The sequence below is a fragment of the Ischnura elegans genome, chromosome 9 (genome assembly GCF_921293095.1).
Source record: "Ischnura elegans chromosome 9, ioIscEleg1.1, whole genome shotgun sequence".
NCBI classification, from domain to species: domain Eukaryota; kingdom Metazoa; phylum Arthropoda; class Insecta; order Odonata; family Coenagrionidae; genus Ischnura; species Ischnura elegans.
In genome coordinates this window covers 32456769-32473146 of record NC_060254.1, presented here as the reverse complement: position 1 = coordinate 32473146, position 16378 = coordinate 32456769, and the positions used below count along the sequence as shown (strand labels likewise).

The 16378-nt window shown below is 36.5% G+C and overlaps 1 protein-coding gene across 2 annotated transcripts; it reads right to left on the bottom strand.

The window, feature by feature from the left end:
• Positions 1-1575: 1575 nt before the first annotated feature.
• On the bottom strand, positions 1576-14337 carry LOC124165399 (neuroguidin). Of its 2 annotated transcripts, XM_046542792.1 has the most exons (8): positions 14183-14337; positions 13871-14011; positions 12606-12720; positions 12319-12479; positions 10163-10271; positions 4700-4895; positions 2772-3010; positions 1576-2676 (listed from the first exon to the last, which is right to left on the bottom strand). In XM_046542792.1, the coding sequence occupies exons 1-8, from the start codon at positions 14189-14191 to the stop codon at positions 2651-2653; spliced, it is 996 nt and encodes a 331-aa protein (XP_046398748.1). In that variant the 5' UTR covers positions 14192-14337; the 3' UTR covers positions 1576-2650. The 2 variants fall into 2 exon arrangements, with proteins under 2 accessions (XP_046398748.1, XP_046398749.1); XM_046542793.1 differs by lacking the exons at positions 13871-14011; positions 14183-14337 and adding an exon at positions 13070-13274.
• Between the last annotated feature and the right edge of the window lie 2041 nt (positions 14338-16378).

Below are 16378 nucleotides of genomic sequence, written 5' to 3'. Positions count from 1 at the left end.
AATTAATTGTACTGCCTCTTATATTTTTCCCCTACCTAGATTCATGCTCAACTCCTTGCCTACCCCGACCAATCTCATAAAACTTGCTTGCCTCTCATATCGTCAATCTGCATCCTTCCACATAGCCACTTCATTTCCACCAAAATATGCCATATAACAGCAAGGTATTTAACGATGACTGATGGGAAGGATTATTGCAAAGAATGCATAGCACATAGTTAACTATGGTTTCAACTGGCAGTGGCCAGCACTTCCGATGAAACATGGAAAGGGAAAGAAAGCTCTTCCAGTCAAAATAAGCATTATTACAAAAAATTATATCTTCATAGTGAGAGAATAAAAATGCAAAATAAACACCACAAGCAGTGTAATGCAGACTTTTATAGGTTGCCTGGAGCAGAGCCCCTTCAGCATAAAAAACCACTCACTAACCTGCTGCAGGAATTCCCTTTGACTTAGGAAGTGGATCATAGATTCCCTCTGCTTCCGAGTTCCACCTCCTATACACCACAAAGGACATACCAAAACAAAGCCAGCTGCAGATTAGGTTGAATATGTTTAGCATGGGCTATAGTGAAACCAGATTACTGATGGGGTCAATTGCTCATCCAGCAATTGTAATACATACTTGAAAATAATCTTTTAGATGGCAGGGTAAGACAAGTAAAATTCATCATTCAGCCTTTCTTTCATAATTTTAAACTTGAAAAAAGAACTCATTTAATGACCACCCATTTCTCATGAGTTAATAATGCCATTATAGAGTTTAAGATCAGTGAATTATTCAAGAGGAATCATTCATTAAAAGAACAAATTGCTCAAAAAGTGTAAATATCTACAAACAGCGAGAGGCTAGTGGGAGGAGGAGAGACTGCCAATCAGTGACGCACTTGGCAGGAACGAGTTACGTCAGCCACTTGCCTGCATTAGAGCCATAAATTTTTCATCATATATAACTCATGAGGTGCTATGGATTAAAAATCTAAAGGACATGTCTACTATATTTAATTATTTTCACAATTTTTTAACTGATGAACATGCCCATTCACTCTACAAATACTGATTTTTTGGGAGAAACTGTCTCTTTTTACTCTCCACAGCTCATAGCTAAAAAACAATGAATCCAACTTTGAATGAAAGCATTAGGATCAATCATGACTGTCGTAATCTCCAAACGAAGATTTGAATATTTTTTTAAACATTCAGTGTTCCACTTCCTGCATTTAATATTCAGTATCATTCAATTAGTGATAGACAGCACTTTTTACACTGCACTTTACTTGATTAGTTACCATGTTGCATAGCTATAGAGGAATCACCTTAACCGTGTGAGAATATGCAAGCAACTCAATCAGTGGGTAAACCAGTGCATGTCATTATTTCCAAGCATATTCATTCTCTCATTTGGAATGGATGCTCCAAACAATTCTGAAGATTACAACCATAGCTAGTTTTCCATACCCAATTTTACAAAATTACAGATACATTCTCCCAAGATACATTATGAAGAAGTATCACCGCTCAAAGGTACGTTCACACTTCTCATCACCCGTCAGGTTAAATAAGGAGACTACATTGGGCCACCAAAATAACTTTATCAAATTGATTTACATCAGTCTCGTTATTTAGACAACCATTCACAATAACACATCCATTCTACAAAATTGTTTAAAAAATCCATTACAACACTCAACTTTGCCACTAATGAATACATAATTAAAGAAATTTCCTCATCAACGATTAAGTCACAAAATTTCAAACCATTGGGCCTTTTTATTACCAATTCATTATTTACTCATAATTAATCATTTTTTAATGGATATCAAAATAGAAAATCATTAAAAGATGGATGAAACACACAGACTGCATATGATTACATCAACTTACAAGGAATAAATTTGCAGTGAGGTAGTGTGAGAGGACCAAAATTTACACTTTTATTAATAACATTATAATTTGTTGTCATATGGCAGCACTTCCAGCAGTCAAAACCTGCCGTCAGTAGTATGAGAAATAACTTGATTTCATTTCATTGGGAATTTGAATACAATTTCACAGATCAACTAACAGTCATAACTGTGTTATGTATTTTACCCTGAAATAATTCCCAATGATATGCACGACAGGATTCGTAAACCAAAAATAATGTCTCAAAACACATGATGCCAAAGTATGCCCAAACACAAAATTCAAAAAGTGATCTTAGTTGAGACCATTATGGCACCTGTCCAAGGGGGGGATAAAAGGATAATTTTCTATAAATAGACTCTTCGGCTAGTTCAAACTGAATGAAGAAAATCAATGAGCAAAAGATATAATAGAACTTCTGATAAATGCACCTTAAAATTATGATGTGGAAAAACCACTTGACAGAAAAAAATACTTAGAAATAAATCTATGACTTACTTCCATTTCCAAATTTTCTAATAAAAAATGTAACCATACTTGTATGACTAAATGGAGTAACTGGCCAAACACATAAAAAGATAGCTTTCAAAAAGAAAACACAACACAAAATTCTGGAAAAATATATGGCCACTTAATCTTAGTAATTCAAAAAAGCTAAAAGTCAATTGAAGAGCATAAATGGATATGAAAAAAGAATACAATAATCCGGTAGTTTACTCAGTACACAACCATAGTATTCCTCTCATTGAAATCTCCTCCTTTTTACCCCTGAAAAAATTGAACAATCAATAGTAATTCAACACAATTATACAAGCAAATTTTCATTAGAATAATGAATTTCATAAATCAATTTTCACCCTTACCTTTCTTCTTCCCTTTCATGGCTGTCTTAATCTTCTTTCTCTTCTTAGAACCTTTTGCTACACCTGATGACTCTGATTGAACGCTTGTTCCTTCGAGCCCCTCCAAAACCTTAGAAACTCCACCATCTCCAAAATGTATCACCTCATCCCCTAATGTTCCCAATGTAGTCAATGCTTTACGATTTTTATGTCGCTCCACACGTGTAGTTGGCAGACGGGTAAAGTACTCCTCTTCATACCTAAAAACAAAGATATTTCAGGGCTTAATTGCATAAATATTTCAAAGATTGATAGCAATGCAATATTTAAATAACTTGACACAATTATGGTGCCCAAAGTTAGCCTAGTAAGTAGTTACAGTGGTGTTTTTTCAAAAACATACATACATGATCTCCTTTCATGTTAATATACTGGTTTGTTACAAAATCACCAAATTCTAATGCCCTGACTTCCATCAAAAAATTTTCATTTCACCAGACTTTTATAACTCTCCTTTTGAACCCATAACATTTTTCTATCAACTCAGCCAATAATGGAAAACTTCAACTTTGATTCAAGTTTGTCCAAGAAATTCACATCATAGTTTGGCATAACTGGCATTGCATACAAATTTTAAACAAGAGAGCCAAGCTGAGCATGGAGCAGAGGATTTTTTTAGGATTTCTTAGAGGATGTAGAAAAGAATTAATAATTTGTGTTTAAGAACAAACGATGATATTTAAAGCGATGCTGTTAAAACTCAATTTTCCCAAAACTATGACGTAAGTAGTTTAGCATGGAATTAATATTTTTCAAAAGGCAAATTTACGGCTTCATTCGGATCAAAAAAGCAAGACCTCCACCAGATAACAAATTACATTATTTTCATTTGCTCATCATGTCAAATACTCCATGATGCCATGTTCCCCAACTATTCTGACCTGTAACATCCCAGATATATTTACCCAATGGCATTGTACTCTCTTATTACTAAAAAAATCGCAGTCCAAAGCCACAATAAGCATAGATAACATTGAATTGAGACCAGAGTTGGATATGTGGAAGGCAGTGCTAAACAGGAGAAAAATTAAATGCTTAAATATTTTTTTGAAACTCAATTATGAGTTGTAAGTAAATTTAATTTTTAGAATACTGAAAAGATATGATTATAGTTAAAAATTTCCACCGATTCTGATGTTTTTGAGACATAATAAAAGTAGAAATTTAAATATCAAAATTTAATAAAAGTTTTTAATAGTATTACCTCAACATTATTGGTATTTAAACTCATTACACATAGGAATATTTTTCACTACATTTATTTCTGCATGGGCCATTTCGTTTGGAAATTTAAAATGTTTTGATGATAACAAAATGCAACTTGCAGAAGTAAATATAATGGAAAATACAGCAATTTAATCAGTACCTATAAAGAATTTTCACAAAATTGTGACATATGTAAATAATACATTACATTACATTGGTATTTAAAGCTAAGCTATAATATGAGCTAAAACCATAGATCTACCAGAACTTGGAAGAGACATACAAGGAATGGTTTCCATTATGCAAAAATATGAAAAAATTCGAACACATGAAAAATGCCTAAAAATATTTTTTAACAAAACAGTAATGGGGGTATGAAGTTGGATGTAAGCATACACTAATACAGAAATATTGATCAAAATCTGAGTAACTTGGAGTGAATCATTAGGGGATAGACATCTAATCACCCTTTCTTTTTTTCTTTTTCAGGGCATATATACAGGTATTAGCACTGAAATAACTGTATGAATGTATGACTGTATGTCTTCTTGAATGTACAACTGAAAGTATGATACTGAATACCATGGTCAATGAAATCTAAAGTTTTGTGATTTGCAGCCCTGATCACCTATGCCGAGTTGGGACATAATTCAAGAGCAAACAAAGTGGTATAAAGTTCTTACTCTTTTTTGTGTGAAGCATGAGATCTCCTTGAAACAGCTGCTGATGAGGATGATGCCCGCAGCATTGTTGCTTCTTCTTCTACTGGTGCATCTAAGTACTCCTCCCTCAATTCCTGAAGAAAGGCACTTCCTAGGGCACGACGGCGTGCACGCTCCACTTGCTGCTTTTCCTTGTCAGCCCGGCTCTCCTCCAAATCTGAATAAACATTACAAATTCAGTCACAGCTGCAATGAACTGTCAATTAAAATAACACTTGGAACCACATACCCAGGAGTTCCAGATTGGAAAGTTCATGAATAAATCGTATTACCAAAAATAATTCACATGAGTAATACATTTGTCGTATTGCAAAATATAAGCATTCAAAAAAAAAAAAATCGAGGGAAATTGAAAATATTTCTATCCGCCCATGTAAATGATAATTTAATATTCCAACAGCTTGGGAAAAACTAATTAGCAATTGATCATCAACACACAATGTTTCATTCTGTTCCAGAAATAATAAAGGAAATTGTTTTCTAGGGCTTCGTCACGTCAATGAAGAACAGATGAATTAGAATAAAAAAGAAGGCCTTAAGTAAATTATATGAAATAAGTTATAAATAGAGTATAAACTCATGTAAGAGACGCACCTTTTTTTTGCAGCCGAAAATGGGGGTGTGTCTCTTACACGAAATTCTTATCTACAGTAAACTCTTGATTTTACGAAGCAGGATTTTACGAAGTTTTCGATTATACGAAGTGATATTGCGGTCCCGGTGAAAAGCCTATACATGGCGCTATTCGATTATACGAAGTTTCGATTATACGAAATTTTTTGAATTTACAAACCTCGGCTCGGTCCCTAGGAGCAAATGGCATTCGTTTATACGAACTACGGTGAAAATTTGTCAACAAAACTAGTTACGCCGGCGTAAGTAGCTAAAAAATCAGCGCTTCCAACTGTGGTCCATCAGAAGTGCGTCGCAAAAAAATACGGCCCCCAAAAGTAGACTGAGGCAGAGCTGAAGGCCATTTCCCCACCCTTCTTTGTCCTGCCCCCTTCACCAGTCCTTGTGCTGACCACACTTCTTCTCTCAGGCAATCCCCATCCCACTCTTATTCACCCCACCCACTGGGAACGTTCCCCGATTGTGGAGAAGGGCATGGTTCATCTTTACCTGCAACAGGGGTAAGTTATTAACCGGAGAGAGGCGGAAGAAGTATCTTCCACTATCGGGAAAATGGTGCCGCGCTTATAATTGTCTCTCTTCTTCTCAGCTGACTTTTCAATTAAAATTAATTTCTTTGCTCTTTCCACACTACATTTATTTACGATTATGGCGCGACTATTTTTTAGTGCTAAAACTAAGAAAATCTTTTCTCTATGTCCAATGATCCTTTGCATAACTTTCAATACGGCGGAGAAAGGAACACGAAAACTACATGAGGTGACGGTACAGGTTTTTGCGTGTCATTTTTTGGGAATTCACGCTAGTGAACCAATACTTAACCACGTTGAGAAATGATAAAACGTCTCTTGTAGGAAAACAATCAATGTGGATAATAACGTTTCTATCTATATTTCTCCGATACTGTAAGATGTTTCTCCTGTCGTTTTCCGGTTGGAACCTTGCTCCTGTCGGCATATAAGGAGAGAAACATACTATATGAACAGGTCACCTCACACCCGGTATGAAGAATACAGTCCTGATGAAGAATTAAGTCTTTTATGGCAACGTCTGCGAAGATGATGGAACACAGTAGTCGGACGGAGAACTCAAACAGAATTTACTTCAAATATTCGCCAGAAGATAATCACATCCTACGTTATTTATTATCGTAATTGAATCTCAGTGAAAATAGAGCACATTCTGCTGAAAATACGAAGTAACTCGAAATATTAACTTACGAAGGTTATTTTGGAAACGGGCTAAGACCCTTGTTTTTCTTTTTTTCTCGTCACTGAGCGATAGAGGGCGACATAAATGGCGGTTAGGCCGGCTGCCGCTAAAATTCCGTGGGTGTCAGAAACAAATATCTATCTTTTGCATACTTAATAGTAGCTATTGGCTCCTAACCACAAATTTATTACTGTTAATTCTTATAATAAACATCGCAATTCATTATTTGATTACGTTTTCTAAACTGGTCGGGAATTTCTTTAGCGATCGTTGATGTTGAAGTATGAACAAGAAATGGGAATTTTATGGTGGTATAATTATTTAACGATTTTTCACATCATAAATCGATAGCAAAAAGCCTTTTCTATGAATTATACCGAGAATAACCACCGAAAACATTTAAATAAGACCACTAAAGACAAAAAACGGCGGAAGAAACAAAAGCGAACATTTTTTTTCGTGACTTATGAAAAAGGTTTGAATTTACGAAACTCGATTTTACGAAGTGCCAATTTTCCGGTCCCACTGACTTCGTAAAATCAAGAGTTTACTGTATCTGCTGGTCGCAAGTCCTAAGGGGAACTGAGTGGCCTTGGTTTTCAGCGTGAGTCATTCATCTAAATATCTAGGTCAAAAAAAAAGCAGGAGGCAGGGGAGTTTCTCCCTTAGTGGCATATTTTTTCTATGCTCCTGTTAGGGTTTCTTGCTATTAAGTATGCTCGTAAGCGTCTGAGTGTCTTGTTGATACCTAAGATGTGAACATGGAAAAGATCACATGGGGTATTTCACTAATTCTCTAAATTTGCTACCACAAGTGGGCATCCCGACGCATTTATACAGCAAATAATAATCGCATATCAAAATTAGAGAAAAACTTAGTGTTGAAGGACAAAACCTGGTTAATAGCACTAACCAACATCTGCCTTGCCGAGTAAATTTCCATTTTGCTAAGGGCCTGATTTTCCAAAAATCATCTTCAGAAAGAATAACAAGGATCATTTCTTTAAAAATTATATTGGTGTTAAAACCTGCAGTTTCAAAAATTCTAATGAGCGTGCACATTGTTGGACTAAATCGTAGATAGAAAAAATTGGAAATGCTTACAATTGAAGAGTGCTTGCAAATTCTCTATTCCGGTAAATTGAACACCAAACTACAGCAAAGAAACTGAACTTAGCAGCAATTTGCCGGGGCCACACCTACAGATAGATTACCCCTAGCATTACTGAACAAAGACATTTACCCTTTTAAGGAGAGGTAGAGGGGAAGGAGCATGCTCCGTCCGTCTTTCAAGCAACAAGGGAGCAAGGGACAAACACATCTGATCTTGCATTTAACATCGAAGCCTTCAAAGCGAAGGCAAAGCAAAGTTTGCATTTCCAGCTGTTTCTGTCTCCTCTTGTTTAAATGTGCTCATGCTAGGTTTGTTTCTTTGAATATTGTGCTGCTTGGACTATGTTGAATATTAGTAGCGTTGTAGTAACTAGAAAGCTTTGTCAATCGATTAGAGCTTAAAAACTTAAATACTGTCAGAAATGCATCGCTTTTGGTCTATTCTTTTTTTAACCTCGTGCATATCATCCAATTGACAAAATCTATCGGGACATCTTTGGGTTTCTGTTCTCCACAACGTGGAATTGAAGCAGGTAAGATGAAGAAGGTCAGTGGGTGAGATTGGGTAGGGATGAAACACGCTTCCATTGTTCTCACGTAACTTGATATTTTCCTTTTAAGCTATTGATTTATGCTCTGTATGGTGTAGGAAAGGAGTAAACGTCTAACTTAGGCATGGGCTGATGGTCAGCCAAGGGTGGTTTTCTAAAATCTGCAACATGGTTACTTTTCACATGGTTATTATCCTACTGCGCTGAGATTCCCCCAACTGTTGTTCAATCTCCTGAGAAGATTCACATTATATGCCTGTCGTATTTTGCCTTGAAAAATTCCACAGCTAAAATTCTAATGCTTCACTCCAACGAGAACTTTTAAACAAAATGGTTCACGAGTAGGACAAGCATCACAGTGCAATGGTGCACGAGAAGAGAGGATCAGAACTCTATCCAGTCCCTCTGATTGGGATACTGCCTTCATGGAAGTATTAATTTAAAATTCCTGATCCAGGATCGATTTCTTCAGCGAATTTGGCTTTAAAGTATCCACTGAGGGGTATTATTCACAGATATCTGGATCTGATCCGACCATCCCTAGTAAGCATCATAAGGTTTAGAATACCATTGAATACCTACTTATCTCCAAGCACCACACATACAGTGTTAACTTGGCTGAAAAATGCCATATAAATTTTTAGCATATTGAAAGTGGAAAATTTAATAATTGGGGGATTTCATCTCAAATCAGGCAGAGGGGTGTCAGGTGACCATCACCGATTTCTCTGAAATTTATATATGTGAAAGCAGTATCATTATGATGAATAACGATGACTTTGTCTCCGCTCAGAACTGAACCGTCATAAAGTTACCGCCCCTTGAACATTGCAGTGCAAGGCCTCCGAGTAAAAAATGAAAAATCACATAAATGTTGATTACTAAGGAACCATGGCCCGTAAAGCAGTGGTTATTGTTTTATTTGGAAGAGAATTCATTTATGCACATTATGGCATAACTTTCAAGTCATTTGAAGCAATAATAAACAAATAGGACGTCTTTAAACAATAAAAATTAGTCATTATTTAACAATTTATTACTAAAAAAGGCCACCTTTTATTTTCTTTAAAATTTCTCAGCGGGTAGTTTAAATGTTCTGCTTTCAATAAAAAAAATAAAAAAGGTAGTATTTTTATATTTTTTGTTTTAAGGCATGTCAAAGTTAGGCATGTTTTCGACTCTTTTACATCAAGATTGCATACCTTCAAGGGGGGAAAAAATACCGTTTCATTCTACCTAGCATTCATAACAGTGTAAAGTTCCTATCTGAATGATTGGTTACATCTATTGACTGAAAGCAAGTTCAATCTTGTTTACTTCCATGGCATCCAATGTGTGCAAACACCCACTGCTACTGGCTGGAAACGGTGAATGAGTTGCAATTTGCACAGAGTATTTTTCAATGGCACTCCACATAAGTCTTTCTTCTACTTTGGGCCATGTGGAACATTTTGATGGATCATGTGGATGCATAAATGAGACACTAATGTCATTCTCTTCTAAAGACACTGCAGTGATTTTTGAAATTGACCAGGTTTTTCGGAAACACACAACAAAGTCATTCATGGTGAGATTTTGAGTACTGTATGTCATTATATCTGAATTTGTTAGTGTCACAGCCTGTTCCATTGTGTGGATTACAGAGCGAGCTTTAGTTGTCCCGTTTTCAAGTCACTGATGCACAAATTTTAAATTACTTCAGACAAAAACCTTATCAAAGGACTTAATAAGTTCCAAACAGATTGCTTCAATACTATGAATCCACACTTCAAATATTAACAAAGAGCACATGCACGACCAGAGGAAATTTCAAATCAACAACCACAATGGATAACAGTGTGGTGACGATATTTATGCACTTATGCATGTATAATGAACACGTCTTGATATTGACAAATAAATTGTAAAATCTTACCAAAATGCATGGGTCTAATGCGAGGTGGAACATAAACTCCTTTTTTACTATCCTTTCCATCATCCTTTTTCCCATCTTCATCATCAGAATCTTCTTCATCTTCACTTGACTGGGTTTCAAAGAAATTAAAAAAATATTACATTCAGCCAATGAAAATAAAAAATAAAAATTGAGAAACATAGGATTGAAACACCTCCTACTATTTCTGCGTAACTACTCCATAAAATTGAGAGACTGCAATATTTTATACCTTTAATGCCCGGTCCAAAACAATTTTATGGTTATTGCAAGTCAAATAGAAATTTCCAATCACAGCCATCCCCAAAAAATAAAACATACATTAAATAATTGGTATAGTATATTAAGAAAGATGTAATAAATGGATACGAAATAATGTATTCACTAAAATATTTATTCATATATGGATATCCAGTCGGAATATCATTAGATTGACATAATTAAGGAATCTCTTGATTTCCTACTTAACCCTGGTGTTAAAATCATTTTTATAAACTCCATGGTCCTGACTCCATGGTTTCGGAGGGTTGTCGGTGACTAAAGTAATGCCGGGGGTGTCAGTAGGAGTAGGGGGGAGGGGAAGGATTATGGGTTGTTGGTTTTTCCATAAGGGTCAGAGAGGCTTTTAGGAGGGGGAAAGGTTCATCATTTTTATGATATATAAGGACGTATCTTATGCTTGTAACCTTTGTACCTGATGATGACGCCGTTGCGTCAAAACTTGTCGTACTGCAAGAATAAATAGGTGGATAAATATATTAGAGTTTTTTCCTTTCATTTGTTACCTGACTCCACCTACAATGGCACACAAACTGGATTCAGAAAAAATACCTAATTACGTATCTTGAAACTCTGACATTATTTGGAAAAATGGGTGACACTTCATTTCAGTGCAAAAAGACTTGATTATTGAACTATCTATAATGTATGAGAAATAATGAATAAATCTCATTGGCCATCATTCACGCCCAGGATGTACAAGGTAGTCTTGGAAACCGGCTTGGCCGGGGGAGTCTATGTGATCCTCTCACATAGTGCAGTTCTCTCCCTTATTTTCGTAACAGATTCCCCAAAATGCCTCATACATTACACTACAGGGTTTGTCTGGAAAGTAATAGGACTGAGTCGATTTAAAAAAATTTAATGAGCCAATCGTTAAAATTCTTTAAAAACTTTCAAAATAGGCTCCTTCTGTGTCGATGCAGTGCTGCTAGCGCGATTTCCAAGCATTGAAGGCGTCACGGAAGGCATTCTCCGGATTAGCCTTGAGAGCCAAGGTGCATGCTGCTTGGATCCCCTCTGTCGTCTCAAAATGCTTGCCTTTCATCAGCGATTTCAGGCAAGGAATAAAGAAAAAGTCCGGGGGGACATCACATCTGGGCTGTAAGGCGGCTGCGGAAGCGTTGGGATGCTGACCTTGGTTAGGTAACTGTTCACAAGAAAGGCGGTGTGAGCCGCAGTTTCTGGTCGTCAGTGAGCACTTCGTCTTCGCACGCACCTTGCGCATGTGCAAATGGTCCGTCACAATGTCATGAACCACAGATTTTGATAAATTCAACATCTGGGCAATTAAACGAATACTTAGTCGACGGTCTGAGTTCAATACTTTGCGCACACGAGCCACATTGTCGGTGTTAGTCGAAGTCGCAGGTCATCCAGCTCTGTCTTCATCAGTGACCTCTTCCCGGCCCTTCAAAACGGCCTGGTGCCACCGAAACACACCACGTCTTGCTAAAGCAACATCTGGGTAAGCCTGCTTGATCATATCAAACGTCTCTGTCGCAGATTTACCGAGTTTCACACAGAATTTAATCGCGTACCTCTGCTCTAGCGAACGCTGCGTTTTCGGCTTGCACCACCCACAGAAACACGTCGCGCAAAAATGTCTGTCCTGACTCTCCAGGTGCTCGGAGACTACCGACCAGCCGCTCGTTCGTTAGCTAGGAAAAGCATCTACCGAATCCAGACGATGCGCGCACGCTCCGAAGTACAGTCGCGGCGAAATAAAATCAGTCCTATTACTTTCCGGACAAACCCTATATCAATATTTCAGTCAATGAAATACATCGTTTCTGATGATAATCCTTTTTCCAGACTAAAAATAACAGGATACAGCTACAGTAAAAACTGATACTTACCAGGTCCATGAAATTTTCAGGATGAGGCTTATATTGTAAGGGATCACTAGGATCAATCTTTCCACTAACAGCAGTTTTCACCAACTTATCTATGTGGTATTTGAGCTTATGCTCCATTGGTCTCATTTTCTCCATAACAGTTCTTATTTCCACTAGCCTCGCTTTAAGTAAAAACATATATAAATGATAATGACAGAAAATACACATTGTACGCAAAGTCATGTTTGAACATGAATACATAATAAAGCTTATACTCTTTAAGCTTCACACAAGTAAATTTGACATACCAATTGCGGGATCTCCTTCTATTTTTTCTCCAGAACATTTTCTTAGAATCACATACGTAAGATTAATGAGGTAGCTCAGGAGCATATGATATTTAACTTCAAGAAAACTCAACCCCTACACATGGAAATAAAAAAAATTAATACAAAGAAACTTTGAATTCACTAACTGTAATGATCACACATATTATATATCCAAAATCACTATTTGCTAAAAATTCTTGGGTCCACCACACCTCCACCGAATGAAGAAAAACAGTCAAGTTGCCATCACAAAGGGGGGAAACATGTTAATGAATGAAGTCTATATACATAACTTTAAGCAGGGCTATCAATAACTCAATTGTTTTTCCATCGCAAAATCTTGGAGAGAGCCATCCTCTACATAGATGAGGCAAAAATCATTGCAGGGGAATGACAATGCTAAGCTAGACTTATTAGGGAGCTAGTGAGGATTACCAACACACCTAAGAAAATCAGCAGGAAAGATGCTTCATACTGACAACTAATCATTGTCAACAACAAATAATTGGAAGTGTCCTTACAAGGCATACTGATGCTGACTGACCATTAGGCCATGCCGCATCAGCAAGATAAGATAGCCAAACCGCATCAGCAAGTACGTTAACCTGAAGTAGCGAACTGACTAACATAGGTGAAACTGCATTCACAAATCCAAAAAATTAGGGAGACAAGCATACTTTGAATTTCCACACACTGTTTTTTTAACTTATGGAGGCTACGAAACTGATTCAATATAATCCAGTCACTCATCATTCCAGTTGGCATTGCATCCTAACCAATTCGTAGTAGAAATATCCAAACATCACTACAGTCACTGTTTGCAGACCCACCAAGTGCGTAAAATAAACATAGGAATAGCGAAAAGAAAATAAAATGTACTTCTTTTACGTTCATGAGCGGCAGTAGATGGTGGTGATGTATACATGCTTTAAAAAATATGAGGTATTAACTCTAAACGCGCCAGATTTTTTTCCCTTCTAGGAAACGATAATAGGAAAGTGTTATCAAGGTGTTGATACTCTCGCTATTAATGTTTTCGAGTAGGTTGAGAATTTCTAGACTTTCGAATATGCCTACCCCGCGTGGCCCAAACCCTAGAATCTTTTTTTGAGACATCAACACTCGGAAAACATTTACAGGCACTTTTAACAATCTTTACACTACAGGAGAATTGCACTCAAGTGTGAAGAGCAAGTAACATGACTTAAATACATTCCATCAAAAAATAGTTTAATTTTTAATACCTTGGCTGTGGACACTTCACCCCGTTTCACTCGCTGAAGCATATTATCCACTAGCTGTGCGACTTGACGAAAGCTATTCCCCATTTCCTGCATTAGCTGCAGGGCCTCGGGGATATCATGGCCAACAAGTTCTTCTAAAGCCTGTGAGCATTAATAATTTATCAACTTTCTCATGAACTAAATTATGAATAAAAAGTCATTTAGCATTAAGGAACTTCTAACATCCCCACCGAATGGGACCGACTGCCTCAAAAGCATTGCGTTCCTATTAATGCCTACTACAATTAACGATTGAGCAAAAATTAAACTTACTTGAACCATATCTAATCAATCAGAATTAAAATTTTCTGTTTTTACAATCAGATCAAACTTTCAAATACGGCACGAGCAATAAGGAAACATCATACGGGAGGTCCTCTGCGTTCGTCAGTGTTCGCCATTCTCGCGATTCTCGCCATCACTTTTCCATAATTTTTGTTTTTAGCTAGTCAAATGAGAACTTGACTTATTTCATTCATATACTAAATCAAATCTACATTATTAACTTTTAAAAATATTTTCTCAGAATTTTACCATCTTTGCATTTATTTTTGAATAAAAATACACTTTTATGAAATTTGACATTAGGGAAGTCGACTTCCACATCCGATTCGGGTTAACGCGGTAAAATCAAACACTCTTCGCGCATTGTACGTAAGATGAAGATGAAGTTCAACCAATTTTAGTTCGTAAAGCATGCACATAATGACACATACATAAGAAAATTAAAATATTAGATAGATTTAGGTAACATTTCTGCCTTTAAAACTTGTCATTTCCTCTATTTGGACAGCATAAAAAATATTAATAACCCTAAAAATTAATGCACGGCTGCAGGGTTCACATTAAACCGCCTTTTTATTTCAAAACACTTTTCATAGAAACAAAAACGTTTTTGATCCGAGATGAACAAATTATTAGCATCAACAATGAATAAAATGTATAATTTGAGTGGAAGAGGGCAATACATGTAATATATGTATTTGGGTTATTCTGATAAAATCAAGGAAAATTCTATAATTTTGCAGATGACCCTGTTGTCGACGCACCCCTAAAAACGCATTTTTTTCAATAATTTTGTTTTAGACGTTTAAGAAATTATCAACCGCTCCCATCCGCAAAGTAGTATCTCAAAAAATCATTGCATTCAGGCATTTTTAAATTTCTAGTCCAGAAAATGGTAGGTGAAAATTTTGAGGCATATAATCGTGCCTGAAATTTCGTCCATTGTGGACTAGTATTCTGACATACAAAATTTTAGATATGATTATATGCCTAAAATTGTACACGGCATTTTCTGAGCTAGAAATTCAAGATACACTTGCGAATGCAATGATTTTTTAGATCCTAATTTGCAGGTAGGAGCAGTCGATATACAGCATATATACTTGGGGAGTGGGAAAAAGAGTTTTGACAAGCTAATTGAAGGGTCCTGGATCAAAATCGCGGTTGAAGCCTTCACCACCCCTGAACCAAAATTTGAGTTGACTCAGGGAAAGAAACTAGGTTCCCACCCCAATTTTAATTCATTTACTGAACTCTATCCCTCACACAAAGCAACCTTCAATTTGAACCACTGATTGTGAGTGAGCATACTTCTTATTGGAATGAGAAGGAAAAAACAGGCCCATGCAACTTTATAAAAATTGCACACATTGCTGTACCATGATTCAAACTTTGTTATCCTCATGAAAAAATAGTTTTCAGCCTGGGGTAATCTATCATGATATAATGGTGTTAGAGGAGAGTTTTCAGATGAATAACACTTTGGCTGTTTCAGCAAAGGCCAGCTTGACATTAATATGGCAATGCAGGTACTTTTGTCCATGCCATCATAATTTCCAAATCCTAGAACCACCTATCATATAAAATGCAGCTATTAATTTTCATGAATGGCCATTAGTAGTAACGTCTTAAGTGACTAAGTTAAGTAATAGTCTTTTAAGTAGTCAGAAATATCAAATAAAAATACTCATGCCAGTGCCTATTCCATACCAAAGAAATAATTACAATCTATGCTCATTTTAAACACTCATTTAGTGCATGTAGCCAAGTACTGTATTCAAAGACCCACCCCTTGAGTCTGCCACTTGAATGCACATGTTAATGCACAAAGGCTCCTGATGAGGTCACCAGGGCAAGCAGAGACCCGTTGACACCAAACACCATCTACACTGATGGACTGCATTAAGCATTAATCTCTACAACACAGGTGCTCTTGCCCTTATTGGGCACATACCTTGATCCTCAATTTACACCTGTATTCACGGGAATAAACAGGAAATTAGTTCCAAAAGATTCCATTTTAAGGAAAGTTATGATATGTCCTTCATTAGCTTCAAACTGCATAAGTATTTGCAAATGTTCACTTAGGAAAATAAAAAATGGCAATAAATATAAGAAAATTTTTCTGCAATAACCCAACCCACAAAAACATTTTTTTTCATCTTGCAGGATCTGGCACTTCTT

Coding starts and splice junctions, on each gene's coding strand:
- LOC124165399 (XM_046542792.1), bottom strand. Junction 10,272..12,318: donor CTGAAAATTTCATGGACCTG/GTAAGTATCAGT, acceptor TTTGAAACCCAG/TCAAGTGAAGATGAAGAAGA. Junction 2,677..2,771: donor CATGAAAGGGAAGAAGAAAG/GTAAGGGTGAAA, acceptor CAATTTTTTCAG/GGGTAAAAAGGAGGAGATTT.